The sequence below is a fragment of the Pyxicephalus adspersus genome, chromosome 4 (genome assembly GCF_032062135.1).
Source record: "Pyxicephalus adspersus chromosome 4, UCB_Pads_2.0, whole genome shotgun sequence".
Taxonomy (NCBI): Eukaryota; Metazoa; Chordata; class Amphibia; order Anura; family Pyxicephalidae; genus Pyxicephalus; species Pyxicephalus adspersus.
The window spans coordinates 54,942,413-54,963,695 of NC_092861.1; the positions used below are offsets into that span (position 1 = coordinate 54,942,413).

Consider the following 21,283-nt stretch of genomic DNA (forward strand, 5'->3'; position numbering starts at 1 on the left):
AATGCTTTTTCTCAAAATCATTTATTTTTTTTTTTTAAATATTTGTATATTGAGCACACAACTGTTAACATGTATGTGTTGTAAACATTTTAAAGTATTAGTATTGTTCAAAATGTGGGTAATTTTGCTTTACAGTCAAAGCCATGGGTTCTGATTTTACCTGAAGTAGGTGGTACTACCTTAACATGAGATATATCTTACACAGGGTGGGTATAGTTTGTCCATTACTCCATCATAGTTGAGCTAGAACACCTGCCTGGGAAAGGCGGGGAGACTGTACTGGTTGATGGGGAATAACAAACAACATGGCTAGGCAACAAAAGGAAAAGCAGGCTGGTTGTTTTTTTTAGCTTTCTGGGTCATAGAGTTCTAACAGTGCATTACTTTATCTCCTAGTTTAAAACAAAACTTAGTTATTCTGGGTGGATGAGGAGCTTTTATTATTATATTCTAGTATAGCCATGTGTATAAGTGTTACATTGTCCCCAGCAACTGGCTCCATTCTGGGAATTTAACATACACCTGGAATGAACCAGGGGTGGCACATGCAGTGTGCACATAATGAATAATTACTAAAAGTTTATTTTTTGCTAAAGACAACATTGTCCAAATATTCTACCAGCTAGAAACTTTATTTTAAAAGTTCATTTCACTTTAAATATGTTTCTATTTAAAAAGGTGGTTACCACAAGGTGGTTACCATTAGGATAACACTACAGGGATAGGTAAAGTATACACGCAACAATGCACTGTTTAAATTGTAATGTCATCAGAATACTGTGATTCTTCAAAAATGATAATGTAAGCATGCTCTTAACAATGCAAATACAGATTTACTATTTTAAGGCATTATAAAAAAATGTACCCATAATTACCTATCTGCCTATAGCTTGAATGCAGGAAATAAATCCACATTAATGACTTACCTGACTCTAGTAGCAAGCTTGAGTGACTTCACATTCCAGGTTTCACCAAAAATATCCACATTTGAAATCAGCCTGCCATCAGGACTGGTAAAGTCATTTGATTTTCGCCCATCAAAGTTGCCACAAAGTCCCTGTAGTAGATTTTGGTAGGAGTTTGGTACAGTAATTTCTAAAGATAAAAAAGGAAAACAAAACTGTATTACTGATGTATAAACCTTTTGTTCCTTTAAATGTATAACAATCTAAACTCCAAAAATGAAGCCTCCTGTGTGGGTCATATTCAAATAATACCCTTTTTTGTCAAGTACTATTATAATAAACCTCATTCATTTATTTTTCATAGTTAAAAAAACATTCCTTTTTTAACATTGTGTGAATAATAAATCAATCACTCCAAATGTGGTAATTCCAGAAATAGCTATTTACTGATTTATGGATGTTATGAAATCATAACATCAAGATCTGGTTACAGGCTACATATAATTATAGATGATTTGCACCATGTGCATTATCCTTCCTACACACTACTTGCTTGCTCTTCAAAATCTTTGCACTTTTTCTGCTTGTTACTCCACTCCTGTTCTTTTCCATTTTTTATTTGTAATATCTTATTTGTTCTAAATGGTAGAGGCTTGTGATCCCATAAACATTTTTTTTCTGAAAAACTGAACTGGGGTCATGTTAGAAAATGTTTCCACATGCTAAAGGCAGGGTTACATGATAGGCTTTGGGGCACTATGTAGAAATACTTGTAAAATATTATATAAAATATTATAATATGTAAAACTGAAATAAATGAACAAATTATTAAGTGGATATACAAGTTAGAAAAAGAGACAGATAGATAGATACTATAAATTAGAATTTATTGCAATATAGCTATAGCAGTGATGCGTTGTATAAACTGTATTATATACCTGGTGAACCTTATTAAGCAATACAAACTGTGGTGTTGTATATACAGTACCTGCATTTTCATTGCCATCAAAGCTAACAGAAAGACCAAAATCAGTTTCCAAGTAAATTCTTGTTGGCTTCTGGTAGATATTTATTCCTTCGTGTGGACGGACAGGAGGTACTGTTCTCACTCCATTCAGCTACAAAGCAATGCAAATTAGTTAATATAATATAATATATATATATATATATATTATAAAAACATTTCTAAACAAAATCTCAAAATGTAAATATTTTACCATTGTCATGTATAAATGTACAAAACCTGGAATAAAACCTACTAAGGTATAGCTTTAATTTCTCTGCTTTGCTCGGAGAACCCCCCGCCCTGCGCTACCTCACTATAAAGTCTTCTCAAATAGCCCGTAAACTCACTATTTACTCATACCACAGAGCCCATTCCTTCTTTTCTTTCAGTGGAAGTCTGTATGCAGCCTAAATACATGTTCACAGGACTTTTTTTAATATGTGGTGCCCTTAAACTCATCTGTCTCTCACATATTAGTTCAGACTAACTACCAGAAACCAATCAGAATGTTTCCTTGATTTGTGATTACCAGTTTGCCCATGACATAATGATCATATGAAAGCTGGAGGTCTCATTAAAAATAAGTTTTCAGCCTGCACTGAAGATGCTACTTAATCCTAAAGTGGCATTGGGCATTCATTTAATACTGAAACTTTGAAGATAGTATTACAGTATTTCAAAAAATATCGATATAAAATTGAAAATCTTTTGTGTTTTTTTTTTTACATTTTTGCTCATGTCAGCCCATAAAACCTTAAAACGTTAAAACGTTAACTGACACATGCTGAAGCTGTGATAAATTGTGACCACCTAGGCATCAATGAAATTTAAAAAGGGTAAAATCTATTTTAATCTGATCTGTGTAATATAGTCCAGTACATGTTCATTTTGCAAGTATATTCACATTGAGTTTTACACTTACCACTAAAACTTTGTTTTGTCTGAATGATATAACATGATTGTAAACTTCAATTCTCAGCTCTTTCAATAAACTGAATTTGCTAAATAAAAACATAGCCTCATTTTTGCCCTCAATGGCAAATGGCTCCATATAGTCAGGAGTAGAAGGGGAGGTTCGTGTAAGCATGTAAGTATTCTTGCCCTGGAAGTGATGGTTCAGGTCATCAAAGGTGCGATAATGTGGGTCACCTCCAATAGTACATTTGGAATAACCTGAAATAGACCCTCATAGTAAGACAATCCAGTAAATAAAATACCTTCTAAAAATATATTTTGATGCCCTTTTTTTATTAGCCTAATTAATTTAATTTTATTTTTATATAATACATTATTATAAAATTATATTAAGGCTAATACCAATATGCAGTGTAAACTAACACATGGCAAGTATTTCCAAATCACCTTTTATCCATCTAGATTATGTATATGAAATCTGATCAGCAACTTTTAATGACTTTTCATCTTTTCATATCTTTTTTGAATTTTTGAATTACATTTCATGTTTTTGAACATAACATAACATAACAATATATGTTGAACAAGAGAAGAATTTTGAAACAATAATAAAATATAATTACAGTAATAAAAGATAACAAACTACAGCACTTCTCAAGTATTCAAATACTGTGTGTCGGATTGCATTTTTGAATAAAATATTACATTTATATTTGCAATAAATTACATATTTTTTTTCTTATTTAAGTGTCTATTTGTCACTCATAGAAAATGTTTGCAATAAATTACAGGTAAAGAAAAGAAAATGGGTTACCTATCCTTTAATAAAGCTTGATAGCTGTGTACTTTGTGCATTTTGTGAAGATCCTTAAATGCCGATTTGCTAAATGAGGTACAAATCTTACACTGAACTATCCATCATGTGAAAAGAAAATGATTGCCTTTTTAATTGGTACACCATTGGTTATTTAAAGCAATTCTGTTTTTGGGTAAAGATTCTCAGCTGATATAATAAATCAGCCCTATACAGATACAGAACCTACCAGATAGTTAATGATTTATTACACACAACCAGAAGTAGGTTGATAACTCTTGTGTCACACACTCACTTGTTGGCTTGCAGTTGTATTTGCCATTCTTGTTCACACTACAGATTCCATGAGGACAGCTGAAAGATTTACATTTGACATCATTGCCCTTCTTACATTCACATTTCTGAGTGCAGTGAGGTGTAATCCAACTTTCATCAACCTTTAAAGGCAAATATATAATGTTACACACAATTTCCACTTAATCTATCTAATCATGTTAAAAATGTGCAATTAATTAATATATATCATGAAAATGTTTAAAGACTTATAAAAGAAAGTTTTATACAAGATATATCCAAGACAGTGGTGCTACAGAATATTAAAGGTGTTATAAAGAGGGAATATGGCAGCAACTCTTTGCCTTTGGACTCTTCATCTTTGAAAGTCTGAAGGAGCTTTTCGAGCATGAAATAAATAGATTGCATAACGGACTGCTTAGTCAATGCAGCAATTTTAGTAATCTACAATCTATACAGTGATGAATATGTAGGAGACTAAGGGGCTTATTTTGATCAGGGTCAACCAGTTGACTAAAGCAGCTCTATAGATGCCTTTTTTCAGCTGTGCCAAACCAAACTTAAAAAACCTATGCTGTTAATAGAAGATGAAGGAATTCAAAGCACATTTTCAGTTTTTTTTATAGATAGGTATCTGTTAATGACTTTATGAACCATCAAACCATCTTCTGTGCACCTAACAAGCCTTGGGTGCACTCTGTCACTCTGACTTTAATGAAAAGCTCTGCATTCACACCTCTCCACATCACACTTAACACACTGCAAGGCACATTAACATAGTGGCCCTGATTTATTAAAACTCTCCAAGGCTGGAGAGGATACACTTTCATCAGTGAAGCTGGGTGATCCAGCAAACCTGGAAAGGATCTGGTCTAGGATTTGAATCATTTTCTAGCAAATAACAAATGACTGTGAAGAAATCCATTCCAGGTTTGCTGGACCACCCAGCTTCACTGACCAGAGTGTATTCTCTCAAACCTTGGGGAGCTTTAATAAATCAGGTCTGTTGCCTTGTGTTGCTCTTCCAAAACTGCTGCAGAAGACCATGCAGCTGCACACAGGGCCTCTGGGACATTGGAGCCTATTAATACTAGATAAGGTCAGATGGGAGCTTGGACCCCCCACCATAAAGTGTTAGATCTGGACATTGAGTCCTTCTTTCTAGCTGATAATCAATATACAATGATTAACGGATATATTTGAAATTAGGATCCCTTTACCTACTGGTCAAATAAAAGCACCTAGAGGCGTATTCATAAATAGTGAACATGAAATTCACCAAACATTGCAAGTGAATCAATTACTGCAATTTAAAGCTCAGGGATCAAGATCTAACAACTGTCGTAAAAGTGGTGAATTTCACATTTACTTTTTTTTTTTAATCTATCTGCTACCAGATGCTTATATTGATCAGTAGTTAAATGTGGGGCCGAAAGCTGCTCTTTTTGTACAATGGCCCCTTGGTAACTCTGTTTACCACTGCTTATGAGTATACATCAAGTGCTTATGAGTATACATCAACCATTACTTCATGGTGATCTCTTAACATGACATTTTATGTGGCAGTCAGTTTATTAAGGAAGTTTGGGCTGTTCACTTAGTAAGTGAGTGATTTATCCCCCTGAAAGGAATATTTCACTAATCTTAGTGAATGATGTGAAGCTCGGCTGATGTTAACCATCCAATCCATTTACTAAGCTAAGTGAAAAATTCCATTGAAAGGGTGTATTTTACGTTGCTAAGTAAACAGTTTAAACTCCTTTACTTCCAGTAAATAAACAATATTGTGTTTTCTATTATTATTTCTATTAGTACTCACATTGTAATAGTTATCATTGGAATCTCTGCAACCACATGACTTGAGTGGTACACATTGGTCACCGCTAAGGACATATCCATCGTCACAGACGCAGCCCTCCAAACATGCAGTTGGCTTATCACATAAATCGGGAGCATAAATGTTATTGCAGGTAGATGGGCAGAGAGATGCACAATCTGTGTACTTGCTATGTACTGGGCATGCTAGGGCTGCAAAAAAAATTGATTTTGTAAACATACACAAGTCAAAAGCATGACAATGCAGAATAAAATGAAAGTATCTAACTTCCCAAATTTGAACTTAAAACTGCATTCCAACCAAACTTTCATCTTTCCTCCCACTGTTCCTGACATTAATTTTTCATTTCTTGAATTGTAGGTCATTCAGTCTTTTTTTACGACTGCTTGTTTTCAGGAAGCTATGTACAAAACCCTGCTGGCCCCTCCCACAAGCCATACTTTGTCTACATTGCATAGGCAACAAAGACCTTGACACTAGCAGCATGTTCATAGTTTGCAATTAGATAATTTTTATTTTTTTTCCCCTTCCCTTCCACTTGCATGTTGTCTTAAATACTTACGACAGAAAATTGGACTTCTCCATTTAATCTTTACTCCGTGTGTTCTGCAGGCATCTGCATAAGCTTGGAATATAGCACACAATGTGGAGATCATGCCATTATATCTGCACATGTCATACACACAGGACTGAATAAACAATTGCGGATCAACTAGCTGGTGACAAGGTTTGAATGTGTCTGACAGGAGGGCATTGCACTGACTTTCTATAGATGGTCTCTGAGCTGCAGTGCATGGTGGGCCAAGATCCACTCTGTCATCATCCAAGCATCTGTACAGTGAAAAGAAAATTTTAAATTACAGAAAAAGCTTTCTCAGAGTAGGAAAATACATGAGGTTAATGTGATACCACTATGGATACTTCCTTATCAGCTTGTAATACATTCATAATGAGACCACTATAATCTTACACTTCAAAATACCATGTCACTGACTAAGCAGCTGTACCTGGCGGGCGTGTGTGTTTGATTGTTGGTGGAGTAGAAGTTCATTTGTGTCATTTTCTACTATGTTTCTACAACTTCTACCTTGTTGATTCAACTACCACTATTGCTTATCAGTATGTTGGCCTCCATTAATGGCACCCCCATTGTTTTGTAGGCCAAATACTAATTTTTACCTCATATCAACAAGAATAGCACATGCAATGTATTCCAGCTGATATCTAATAAAGAATGCTTTTAGAGGCACTTACAAGCTTAAGTACCCAACCCTGTCATGTATCAGCCCATGTATCAGGCAATTCTGATTTCAATTTGGGAACAACAATCCAATTTGGATTTGAAAAGAGTTACATCCTTCTTTTGTGAAGATTTTATCTTCCAACACAAGAAAATGATGTGAGTGCAACAGGTGGCTGATAGTTTAAAACTTTTGATTGGTTGTTTACAGGTCAGGTTTTCCAGGTCAAATGTTGGTAAATATAGATTGAAAGTACTCAGGTCAAGTTGACTACATGAGTGATGAAGCAAATCTCATCAGGAGCTTCTATCTGTCTTGTGGTTCGCCCCTTCCACACCACCAATCACAAGGACAGAATAAGGTACATGAGTATGTAGAGTTTTTTGTATTTGTATGGATTATCGATTAGAAAACTGATCCAATCAGCCAGTCAAATGCAAGTCTGGCAGCAGATCTGCTTGTGTTTTCTAGCCTTAAAGTTATGATGAGCAATACAATAGATCATTTTGTCACTGAGGAATATATGAGGGGGTGGAAGTGGGGAAGTAGCCTGCAATACAATGATGAACCAATTAGGAGCATACTGTGTAAAGAGGTAACAATGCTAATAAAAGATAGAGAATAAGCAGTAGTTCGGAGTGAGAAATGTTAGAAATTAAGATAGACATATACAATGTCTGTCATGATATAAACTGTTAGAATATGAATGATTTATGACACTTTTTTTATTGGCTTGTTTGATTTACTTGTATGATTAAAATGAAAACTAATAAACAAATTCAAAGAGAAAGGTATGATGAGCAAAACCAAGTTTTTTGCTATTTGTGCCCTCTCAGGATAGGATTTCTCTGACTTCTTGTCCCAATTATCAATCTTTTTGGCACAGGAAATGAGGAGGTATCTCCAAATTGGACACAGTCAGCAATTAAAACCTGGGTAAGTTTTCTGAATTCTACAAAAAATTGTTATTTTTCCACTATCTAGAGATCAAAATGTGTAGGAAAATCTGTACAAAGGGATGTAACCATGATAATAAAAACATAATAATAAAAACATGACAAAATGTTTCAACCATTCCCAGCTATAGTTGCATTTTAAACAAATGGTTGTCTTTATGTATTTTCCTGTAGTTGTTTTTTTCTTAATTATAATAAAACTCAGATTACTTGTCATCGCTGTCTGCTGTCTTCCAGCTGTTTCCAAATTCAATTACATTAGATGCTTGAAGTGAGTTTGGCATGAGGTATTCATCGTTCTTATTGCCGTTAAAATTTCCACACATACCACACACCTATAGCAAACAATCAGTAAAAATCATTACAAAATGTGTACAAACAAAAAAGTAATGCTCTTATATTGTTAATCACAACAACATTATTGGACATAACTCTGTTATGCCAATATATCAATATCTAAAAGTTACAAGAATTGGTAAAAGTTGTTATATATACTCCTAACTAGTTGTAATTGTATTTTTATACGATTGTTTTAATTTTTGTTTATCAAAACCTATAGAGTTATAGATAGGCATACACTTGACATTGTAACCTACTATCTTTGTGTACAATCTCCTATTATCTCCTATTTTGTTTCAGGAATAATATTAAAAAATCCCCCCCCCCCCTACTGTCCTTTGGTCTCTTTACCATTATAACACAATTGTCATTTTTTTTGAACATTATTAGGGTTATCAAAACAGGATTACATAGTTACATCTATCAATATTACTTATTGACTACAGTCAGATGATTTTTTTTCCTCTTGAACACAACTGAGACAAGAGTAGGTGTATTGCTTATCTGGTTTGAAGTGATTGGATTCTTCATGTCACAAATGGTATTTCGAACAATACAGATGGAAAATGTATTAACAAATTTTCTGGTTTTTATTTCTGCATCTGAAGTGCAAAAACTTAAAAAAATAAAATGCTAACCTTTCCAAAGTATGAATCGGGTAACACAACCTCCAAGTGGTGATTGCCGTCAAACTTCACTATCATTCCAAAGTCAGTGGTCACCACGATATACAGACCCACATTGGCAATAGAAACCCCTTCCAAATGTCCAGACCACGGTGTATGGATGAGAGTATCACCAACCTAACAATAAATACAACAGTATTCATTTACTAATGCCTCATTAAAGAACTTATTGCACTTATTTCAAATACAAATATTTCAGTGAACCTTTAGGATCATATTGCATTGGACTTCCTATATCCTGCAGGAAGTAACAGCAGTATCAACAACAATATAGCTACTGTAGGGATGTACAATATTGAACAATTTAGGCCATTTGGGAATCATGTTGTAAGCATGTAAATTAAATGTATATATAATCTTACCAAAGTTCTCCTATCTCTCTGCAGTGTAATACGGATTCCATATACATCAATGTAAGCTTCTTTGAGATATGTTGCAGCTCGTTGTCCTCTATCCTCTGTTTTGCCTGTGATAGTAAACGGGATGATGCTTCTCTTGTCACAGACATCCACCAAAACATAAGTGCAAGTACCCATGAAAGTGTGCATGACCTTATCAAATGTGTAGAAATGGGGATCTCCAGAAATATGGCAAGCTGCAATTCCTGTAGTAAAAACAGAATAGTTTTTTTCAATAAACAAGTTCATGGTATTTTACCTATAAAATAAGATTTTAGATAATAAAATACAAACCAGAAGAATGACAGCCCAGCACTCCATCAACCACCTTGCATTGCTCTCTTTCTCCACATTGCCATGTTTCACACGTGATGTTGTTATTGTTATTGCATGTACAGCGCCGGGTACAATTTTCATAGGAGAACCAACTCTCACCAAGCTGAAAGCAGAAATTAAGCAAGTGATCATTTTTAAAATTGTTTTATTTAAAAAAAAAGAACATAAAAATACAAATAATAGTAAACAAATAAACAAAATTCACAAGTGAGAATGTAACTTTTTTAGCTTTGGCTTTACACTTTTTTTCAAAACATAAAGTAACTATAATTCTGCTTTATCAATAATTACTTTACTGATAGATTTTGACCTATCTTTTGACCTTAACATAATAGCATGGAATAAGAAGCCTAAGAGTTGTTTTTTCATATTATTATAAAGTAATATGTTATGGACCAACAAACTGAAGAAAAAAAATTAAAATGGAACAAAATAAGAAGAAAAACAGCAAATCAACATGTCAAAGTTAAACTTTTTGAAAACAGGAAGGCTCCGTAGTAAATGTCCTCATGCAAATGTGTGGATAATATTTTACCTGGTAGGAGTTGTTCTGCTCATCAATGCAGCCGCATTCACTCTGGGGGACACATTTGTCTCCACTGAGGACATAGCTGTCATTACAGAAACAGCCTTCCACTGACTCAGACTTGCATGGTGCTACCGCAGGAGAGTTAAAGCAAGTGGATGGACATGTGGTACCACAACTCCTATAATAGCTTCTTGCAGGACATGAAATAGCTGAAAGATTGAAAATAACTTGTGAAAAAATGTACACATTAGCTAAGCAATACACAAAAATCAGATATAGGAACTGGTTCTAGGTAAACAGTATCAGGGTTCTTCTGCACAAATGAATACTGGTACCATTGCTGAAAAATACAATGCTGTAATTTACAAAATCATAATATTTTGAACTTAGTCCATAATGGGGAAGGGGGGGATTGTATATGAATGTCAATAACTATAATGTACTTTTCTCACTGGTAGGGTTCATTTTCAGATTAATTTATTAGATTTTTCTACAGAATACAGTTATAGTAATATGTTTGAAAGAACCTAAATATCAATAACTAAATTAACACAAAAACACTTATGATGTTTTTAAGTAGGTACAACGCAGGGTTTACTTACGACAGAAAGTGTCTGATCTCCATTCTACACACACTCCGGCATCTGAGCACTGCTGGGCATATGCCTGCACAGCATAGCAGAGAGAGGTTGACTCGCCCTGGGTGTAGCACATATCCAGCACACAGTTCTCAAAGAAGTTATCAGGGTTTACTAGAGCGTGGCAGTCCTTGAAGATACCTGTGGGATACAAAGTGTCAATATCTATTAGTTTTTTGTTTTTTTATTATTCCTACTCATTAACAGCCATACATTAATTGTATACACGTGTAGGAAGTATGAACTCCAGGCAGACATAAAAGACAAAAATGTATGCAGCTCTGATATTTATATTTCATCTCTTTATTTAGCTGTTTGCCTGGAGTATACTTTTAGGATATGACTACCCTAGTCCTGTATGTATTACCTGATTTGTCATTTATAATACCACAAACTGTATTCTTGCCATACTCCTGTTGGTCATTTGAACTACAAGCTTCCAAATCTTCACTTCCACAGCTATAAAATATAGAAATTAGTATTAAAAGTATAATCAATAAACAAAAGTGCAAGCAACGTTGCTATTAGTAATTACTGATCAGGGTAAATATGGGTTATAAGTATTGCTATTCCCAAACATACATACTGTGTAATCTGGATTATCATTCATTATCTATATTATCCCAATTTCAATAAACCTTAGTACCAGAATTCACTTGAATCATCAAAGTTTAAAATGTATTGCACACTTCACACACGCTTACTGCAAAACTTTTTAAACTTCAGCATAGATTTATCAGTCTAATAAAAGTTGACCAAGTTTAAATGGTCACAAGAATTGTTTTTATTCAGTTTGCGTTTAATGAAAGGTTTAGGAAGATATGTTATTTTCCTAAAATACCTGAAAAAATCCCTTTAAAAAATGGAGAAAATAATGTACAATGCATAGAAACTAAATGCACATACAATCTACTTAATGTAATATATTAAAGTGTGTAGGCAACGCTTGATTTAAAATTCACTTACAATTCCCCGTCTTGCAGAACTATCCAGCTGTCTCCCAACTCATTGGAATTAGTGGCAATGCTGCCATCTGGCTTCAGTACATCATCTGCTGATTGGCCATTGAAATTACCTGAATGACAGTACATTGATTGAAAAATCATTATTTAAGAGACAGGTTAAAATGTAGATTGTGTGTTCTAAATTTGTAAATCAGTCACCTTGACACAAACATAGGACTTACCACACAATCCGCATACATGAGTTTTGAACGTTGATGGTAGGGAAACATCAACATAATGGTTACCATCAAATCTCACTTGTAGCCCAAAATCTGTTGCCAAAATCAAGTAATTGCCACTTAGATGGACCCTGAGTCTGCTGTCAGGAGGGGTTGGTACATTTGTTCTCTTCCCATTTACCTAGAATGACACATTTCAAAAGTTTTTACTATAATGTTTAAACTTTGTTAACGATGGTTTAAACAGAGCAAAAATATCAAATATTTAAAAGAAGTGGTGTCTTTACAGTCACAACATCAAATATTGTTAAATGTCTGGTTGAAAAAGCATAAAATACTATTCAAACATTTTCCAATAATATAGCAAAACATTGTAGTGATGACATACTGAAAGTGTTGACAAATGTCAAATGGAGTATTTTATATTCTATTCTTTTAAAGTAATGTATTTTGTATATATATTTATATTTCTTTTATCCCATTCATGTGGAATGGGGCATGCTTACAAAACAAAAACAAATTTCCACAGGACATCTTCATGCTCCTTTGCCTCATCAGTAGGCTGTTGAAGGTCTCCATTTGCTCTGTGACCTGCTGAGGCTATACTTTTGGAGCTAGGGAGCTGGAAGGTAGGCTTGCTCTTTGATTTTGTAACTCAATCTACAATCTCCAGATTACCTGTATATCGCCTGCAGTTCTACACCTGACAAAGGAACAGTTATCCAGCAATGTCAAGGGGATGGGGTGCAAACATTTTTTTGTTGAGACCAAGACATTATACCTTGCACCAGCTGCTCTGGGCACTTCTCTATTGCTACATAACAAATGTAATGGCTGTACGAAATAGCATTTCTTTAGCCCAAAAACAACGAATTCTGGGGACAATTATTAGTATTTACCAGTTGAGTCAAATTGCAGTATATCATCCATATTATATGCTTACTAAACCACTTACATTTAGTTTTTTATTCTTTAGCATTGTGAAGTTTGTGTTATACACTTCTACATGCACAGACTGAACATATGACACTTTGGTGTTGGAGCCCCGATACTCATTTGTGGTGTAGACATGGAAATAGGGGAATCCACTGGAGGAAAGATCACATAGCTTAGTGAGAGTGTAACTGCAGTTGCCCATATAATGGTGTACTCTGCCATCAAAGGTGTTGTAGTGAGGATCACCAGATGCACTGCAGATTCCTGTTGCTAAAAAAATAACACAGAAAAATAAATGAGCATGGACATGGTCCATTGTATAGATTTACAAATTTGTTTTAATAACAATTATTCCACAGTTTCATTAGTTACTATTTTTGTATTAAATCTTGAACCTTGCTACACTTTTTTTATTTAACTGACAAGCATTTTTAATAATTAATAAGTGTTACATGAAAGTAACTGTTAACATTTTGGATGTTTCATATTTACCGGGCTATACAATATCTATATTATCAAGATTGTTTTTATTTTTTTTAACACGATAATCAGGACATGACAATGAAGTTAGTACAAACTGTATATATATGTATATATATTTATATATATATATATATATATATATATATATAAATAGATATATAAATATATATATACTATATATATTTACATATATATCATTGTCATATACGAACTTTGTCAAGTTTGTATTTGGTTTTTCTTATAAAAAGTACATTTGTTATATAAATCCTGTTTAATAATAATAATAATAATAATTTGTTTAGTTAAATAAGCTTAAATGTAATATATATATATATATATATATTACATTTAAGCTTATTTAACTAAACAAATGTACTTTTTATAAGAAAAACCAAATAAAAACTTGACAAAGTATAAAATATACTATTATATCTAATCCAACCTACTTATAACTTCTGCCGTTGTTGTGGTGGTCCTAGTTGTGGTAGTAGTAGTAGTCCTGGTTGTAGTAGTAGAAGCAGTACTAGTGCTGGTTGTAGTAGTAGGATTAGTAGTGGTAGATGTTGTAGTTATTGTACTTGCAGCAGTTGTTGTAGGTGTTGTAGTACTGGTTGGAGGAGTTGAATGTGTTGTGGTAGAAATCAAGGGTAACTCTGTTGAACTTGTATCTAAAGAGAAAATATATTCTACTTACTTTAAGAAATGCAGTCTTAGTAAGATAGTCATTGTTGTTTAGATGATGAGAGGAGGAACAATATTCAATGTTTACATTTTAGTTTTTATTACAACAATAAAAAGTGGAACTAAATCCTAACACATAAAAAATGTGACCAGTTAGGTCCTTAATTGAAGGAATGACAGGGAAAATCCATTCTGCAATAAAATACCCTTACCTGGACAATTGCAATTTTTTAAATACACTTACCTGTCCCTGTTTGGTCACAGGTACCAGCATCTTCTTCTGCTTTTCTCCCTGGTTCCCAATCTACAGTTATATTGATTGGCCAAGCCGTGATAAGGTAACTCCTGTATGCATGTGCTCATTAAGTGCTGTAAACATTGGGGAGGTTGCCAGGATACCTGGCACATCCTGGCATCATACATTTCTTTTAAAGAAGTTAGTGATCAGGCAGACAAGTACCGGTATGTATTGTGGCAGAATGGACATCTCCTGTTCTTCTGGAATTAAAACACTGCCTGATCACAAAATTTCAATGCAGAACTATAGTTCCACTTAAAGACTACAGGACATATGTAAAAAGATGTGAAAGTGACATTCACCAAAAACTCACCAAATATATACTGTAATTAGTTCAGTACATACTCTTATTGGTGTGTTATAAAATCCAGCATACTAAGATGTAGATATATAAAGGTATATTTAGGAGGTATATAATGTGTGAACATCCAGTACCTGGTTGTGGACTTGTTGATGAGGCAGAAGTTGCAGATGGAGTTGTTGGAGGCCTGTTTGGTTCTGTGGGAAATTGTAAGTCAGTTATTTTTAAAATTCAAATACTTTTTTAGGGTATGGGTTGGTTATCAACAAAATTTAGATCTTACCACAAATTGTATTGTTTATCCAGTTGCCCAAGTTGACACCCAAACCTTCACAAGCTTTAGCGTAGGACTCCAGAACACCACAGAGCAGATCATCATTTCCTCCTGTGACACACTGGTCAAAGACACAACTCTCAAAGTATTGATGTGGACGAAGGAAAGGATGGCAGGCTTTAAATGGTCCATTGCTGTCTTTTAATACCCAGCATTTATTATTGGCTTCCTCTTGTAGAGAGGGTGAGCAGACTGGTGGAGGTGGTGGAGTAGAATCACATCTAAATGAAATACATTTTGTGATTACTGGTAAATCATTTTATATTTATTATATATAAGGTTCTAAGATACATTTAAGGTTCTGTGGAGGCAGATCTTTTTTTCAACCTAACTCTATGTAACTATGAAGAAGAGAATGCCATGTACACATTCATTTAAATTTGAACATTGAAACACAAAAAACAGAAGTTACTGTATTACATATTACATAACTAGTCAATACAAAAACATATTTATATGTAAATTCTTTTTTTTCTTTAAGATTGCTTTAGGTATACTTAAAATGATACTTATACTATTTATTAAGTATTCTTTAGGTACACTTATTAAATATAAGTCTAATTGCTATATTTCTTAGCCATGAAGGTATAACGGGTTATGTATTCAGGCTGAACAAAGACATGTACATCATGCTGATTTTCGAGGGAGTGGGGTTTTTAGTATTTGGGGAGATTACCCTTCACTTTCTTGGCAAGGGACACAAGAGAAATAGGGTAAATCCCCTATTAAAAAGCTGTCAGTACAACACATGTCCTGATTGGACAGTTTCCCTTTTTTCTGGTAAAAGTTTTACACTTATAATTTTAAAGCCCTTTTTTTTCCTTGTGACAAAAGTAAGTAAAGAAAATAAGGTAATTCATTCAGTAGGGAAAATGCAGAAATAAAACCTGACATATGCAAGTTTTTCTTTAAGTAAACTATAAATAGTTATTATAGAGCTAAACAGAGCAATGTATTTAAACATTGTAATTAGACATTATTGTACATTTTCAGCTTTAGTCAAAGTAGTCTAAATTATTATCCAGATACTCACGGCCATCCACCATCTGGCACCCTCCAACTGTTGCCAAACTCATTGACATTGGTCACAATGTTGCCTTCCGGTGTCATGAAGTCATCATGGCGGTTATCGTTATAGGTACCGCACAGACCGCATAATGCTCCTTTGTAGTTCTCTTTTACTCTTATGAACAGTTCATGATCACCATTAAACTGAACTTCTAGTCCAAAGTCTGTGCTGACTTTAACATATTGGCCACTCTGTGCAATATTCAGTCCCGACTCAAAGAAAGGAAGTATAACTATAACATTATTGACCTAAAAAGATATAAAAAAATTAGCTGATTAGCTTTCAGATTAGGCTTTCAGATTAACTTTAGCTCTTTTCAAAACTCATAAATGACAAAGATACCTGGAAACTGATTTTACTGTTATATCATTTTAAAATAATAATAACATTTTAGCTAATTAACTAATAACTAATAATTAACGCCATTTAAAATCTGCTTCGCCTCCTGTACTAAGTTTTCCTGTTCCTGGGACAGCCATATAAAAGCCCTCTGTACACTGGTAATAGACTATTATTGTATGTTAAACATTAAAATGCTGGCAGATACAACTAAATCTTGACTTTTTTATTTATCCAGCTAACATTGTAGAAAATGTCTAACTACAAATGGCTGAAAAAGTTACAATATAACTCCAGACAATACAGATTTTTGTTGTTATTATCTAAACCAGTGTTTCCCAACCTTTCTTAGTCGCGGCACATATTTTACAATTAGAAAAATCCCACGGAACACCACCAAAAAGTCAGACACGTAAATTAGCTACCTGCTGCCATCTAGTGGAAGAGTTTTTTTTTGGTTCTGCCTATCACTATGTTTTTATTTTTTTAGAGGTCTCAAAGTGGAACTTTTTCACATTTCTTGTCTTTATAACACATGTAAAAGAAATGAGGGTGCAGTTGCTACCAAGACAGAACAACACAGACACCAATAAAAACATTCTCACAAAAGCCCTTCTTCACTGTACAAATATTAGTTTTGTCTGTTTCCTAGTTAAATAGACTCCTCATTGGTTCTTTCCTAACACTTTTTTATCTCACACAACATAAAAAGTTTTAGCTGAAATTCACATATATTTATAGGGCTGCTGTTATTTACATAACAATTAATGAAAGAATAGAACAGAACTGTTATTGGTTATTAGTTATCTATTGCTATAAATCACATATTATGATATTCATTAGAAAATGTGTTTTTATTATACATACGTGCACAATGTTGTTCTTTTCGATGAAGATTTCTATTCCATCCACAGTTATGTTGACAGAGTTGATGGCTGTCCAGCTTGGGTTACCTCTGTGTTCATTACGTGTTATGACACTAAAGCTATGAGAGGTATTAGCACATGTCTCAGTCACAGTGTAAGTACAAGATCCCTGGAAGTGATGGACCGAGCCATCAAATGTTGTGTAATGAGGATCTCCATAGATGTGGCAGATTGCTGTGCTTGGAGGGTAGCAGCCCAACAATCCATCTTGTACCTTGCAGATTTCATTTCCAGTACAGGACATTGGATCACAGGTTATGTTGTTACCTCCTCTGCATGTACATACACTCTCACAGTTAGTTGTTATGAATTGTTCTCCTTCCTGTAAATGACAAAGTTAAAATGTGATGCAAGAAATACTAGTAAAGAAGTTTTAGTAAGTACTTAAATAATACTTTTATTCCCTCCTACCATGTAATAAGTGTCATTGTAGAAGCACCCACAATGTGACTCTGGGACACACGTTCCTCCACTGATGACATAACCTGAATCACATTCACATCCTTCTGAGCATGGCAGGCTGCAGTTCTGTGGTGGTTGTGGCTCTACACATGTGGCCGGACAGGCAGATGCACAAGTGCTGAAGTGACTGTTTTCTGGACAACTTGGGGCTAAAATAATGTGACAAGATTAGTGAGATTAATTATAGGCAATAGGCATTTCTGTAACATAACTTCCTCCCTATGCCATATCAAACAGTTCATGATCACCATTAAATCGAACTTCAAGTCCAAAGTTAGTACTAACTGTAACATAATGGCCACTCTGTGTAATACTTATATCTGACACATAAGCAGGAAGTGTGACAATTGCATTGTTTACCTGACCAAAAGAAATAAAAAAATTGGTAATTATATGAAACCTATAGTTCAAAAACACATTGTTTACTTTACTAGCTTTTTTAATTATATCCCCAGTCTAAGAAATGTGAGAAAAGGATTACTGGTTATAGGAAAATCTGTGTGTGATCAATAAACATCCTATAAGTAAATATGAGAATGTTAAATCTGAATTCCAGGCACACACAGGACAGCAAATATAACAGTATCTCGAAATGAAATGCATGTAGTATACCTGAATTTGACTGCTCTAAGTCCACTGTACAGTCTGTATAGCAGAGCTCAGAGAGAGGAATCAAGTGTAATCAGTGAAAGCAGTATACTAATGGTAAGAACAAGCAGAGTAACAGACTAGTAGGCTCATTAATGTGCTTTTTTTCACTGTCCAGTCATAGGTTGTAGGTGAATAGAGGATCAGTATGTAAAAGTCCAACTCAGAATATTTGGGTTTTGTCTCCTTATAGGCTGGACTGTACTTTGGGACAGAACTGCTTAAAAGTAAGACATCAAAAAATGAAATGAAAAAAAAGTACAATTTCTTTGTGAAGAAAAACAGCTCCCATATATATATATATAAAAGCAGTACAAGCACCTGCGTTTTGGTTTGTCACAGCTAACAGTAGTATACTATTATGTAACTTTTCATATCATGCATTTGTTATGCACTTGTTGCTTTTTATTTTCCGGATTAATCATTTATTTTTAAACTCATTATTTATTAATGATTTAAAATATTACATGTTTATGTAATGTATTTATGTATGTTGCAATGTGATCATTTCTACGGCTGAACTTCAGACTACTACCAGGTAGTCTAATCAGCATTCCCCTCCACCAGTAAATTGAAAAGCAGCACACTGATCCATGACTCATTCCTTGTGCACTGTGCACACCTGATTGGTTTCTTGTACTCCTTTGTTCTCCTGCTGCCTGAGTTCTACATTCCATTTTTTACATTCCACCCTGGTACAAGCAGGCACAGTCTACATGGGAGTTGTAACACTGTTTCAATCTCAGGAGGAGTGCAGCATTATTATCACAATTATACTAATTCATATAAAATCAATTTTTATCAGTTATTTTTTATTATTAAAATATTAATATTTGTTTGGCTATACATACGTGTACAATGTTGTTTTTTTCCTTGCACTTCACAAATACCTTAAAGGGAAACAAAATAAAAACAACTTAATTTTAGAAAAAGTGGTAACTTACACAATATTGCTAATAACACAGCAAAAAAGTGGGTAAGAAATATAATTAATTTTAAATGTAATTTGCTCAAAATATTAAAATACATAAAAAGCAGAAAGCAGGAAGAAACAAAAATGAAATGCTTGTTATATCCAGGATAAGAAAAAAACAAGCAGAAATCTCCTTTACATTGAATATTTGTAAAATCTATGTAATACAATATATTATAGTAATACAAAATATTGCTAAAAGTATTGTTAAATTACAACAATATAAATAAAAGCTTATTTAAACTACATATATTTTTAAATGTTTATAACCATGCAATGGCAGTAAACTATGTAATACAAATAATCCCTGTAACTAGTAAAATATCACCTAAAACATATTATACCATATTAAGGATAATTTCCTCAAAATGTATGCAATGATATAGTATACAAATTTAACATTTATTGAAATTGGAGATTTACTAAAAAGTGCCCAGATAAATGTACCTGGATGTGTTGGCACGAAAGGTGTCAAAGACGTGGTGGGTGTTGATGTTACAGTGGAACCTGCTAAAAGATAGGTAGGATTATGGGATCAGTTCTTCTTGAAGGCATCTCAGCTTAACTGTGATTTGTATAAGCTATACCTATTCTTAAAAAGTATGCAAGGCTGATTAATATAATTATGAAAGCTTTCCTTATTTTCTATCTTACAAGTTTCAGAATTCGCAGTTGCAATGGTGAGCAAGTAAATATAAAAATTTATAAAAATGTAATACATTTTCCCTTAAATTAAACAAACATCCAATAAAATATAAAGACTAGAGTTATGTGGCTAAAAACAGTACAACAGGATAGTGTGAACATTTTGAATAACAGTTAGACATTTAGCATAACATATGATAATATCCCCATTTTACAAAAAAAAAAAAAAACATTTAATTCTTGTTTTTTCATAAGCATAAAAATGTCATCTGAATATGCAATATAATATGAATTTTATTTATCATACTTTCAAAGCATTTGGGCAATTGCAGCTTATAAAAGTGTTTCTATTCTTATAACAAATTTTTACGTAAGATCTTTTTTGTGAATTAATAATAATGAAATGCATTATAGATACACACTATTGAATCAATGTTCAGTAAGTAAACTATAATAACAAAAAGAAAAATGACTTACTTGTTGTTATAGATGATGCCGTGGATTTTAAAGTGGTGCTGCTTGTAGGAGAAGGTGGTGATGTTGTGCTTGCTGATGTACTGGAAACTGTAGAACCTACACTACTACTTGGAGTTATAGTTGTTTTATGTTCTGTTGAAGGAACTATTGTTGTAGAAGTATAGCTTACTGTTGCAGTACTTATGGAAGTCATTTTAGAAGTTGTTGATTGCACTGATGGAGTAGCTTCTATGCTTTGTGATGTAGGGGAAATTGTGCTGCTTGGACTGCTAGTAGTGAAAGCAGAAGTTGTACTTTCTGGTGGAAGGGATACTGTGGTACCTGTGGTAGAATATTTCATAGATTAGAACCTGTTTTCTGATCATGGTATTACTACTACTTATAACCTAACATATTTCTTTTATTTACCTGTTGATGTAGTAGTTGATTTAAAAGTAGTACTACCAATTGCAGCAGTAGGTGGTGGACTAGACACTGTGGTACTACTTGTAGCTTCAGAGCTTGGATGGTGTGTTGGAGGAAGAGTTGTGCTCTTCGTTGTAGTAGAGCTTGTGGGCCCAGTACTTATAGTAGTGGTTGTAGAAGTTGTTGATTGCACTGATGTAACTTCTGTGCTCTGTGTTGTAGCAGAAAC

General features: G+C 33.8%; 1 protein-coding gene across 1 annotated transcript in view; it reads right to left on the minus strand.

Annotated features, from left to right (window-relative positions):
• Window positions 1-21,283, minus strand: part of LOC140329769 (IgGFc-binding protein-like) — a gene marked incomplete in the record, with an annotated part of 72,987 nt that overhangs the window by 4,035 nt on the left and 47,669 nt on the right. Inside the window, 26 exon segments of the mRNA XM_072410160.1 lie at window positions 927-1,095; window positions 1,894-2,023; window positions 2,834-3,084; window positions 3,936-4,077; window positions 5,754-5,962; window positions 6,334-6,602; window positions 8,179-8,303; window positions 8,946-9,110; window positions 9,356-9,597; window positions 9,686-9,830; window positions 10,263-10,465; window positions 10,859-11,035; window positions 11,262-11,353; window positions 11,861-11,969; window positions 12,081-12,258; window positions 13,033-13,283; window positions 13,943-14,164; window positions 14,911-14,973; window positions 15,060-15,331; window positions 16,144-16,427; window positions 17,386-17,766; window positions 17,856-18,055; window positions 19,406-19,444; window positions 19,975-20,037; window positions 20,650-20,970; window positions 21,058-21,283. Coding sequence (XP_072266261.1) covers window positions 927-1,095; window positions 1,894-2,023; window positions 2,834-3,084; window positions 3,936-4,077; window positions 5,754-5,962; window positions 6,334-6,602; window positions 8,179-8,303; window positions 8,946-9,110; window positions 9,356-9,597; window positions 9,686-9,830; window positions 10,263-10,465; window positions 10,859-11,035; window positions 11,262-11,353; window positions 11,861-11,969; window positions 12,081-12,258; window positions 13,033-13,283; window positions 13,943-14,164; window positions 14,911-14,973; window positions 15,060-15,331; window positions 16,144-16,427; window positions 17,386-17,766; window positions 17,856-18,055; window positions 19,406-19,444; window positions 19,975-20,037; window positions 20,650-20,970; window positions 21,058-21,283 — 4,928 coding nt within the window.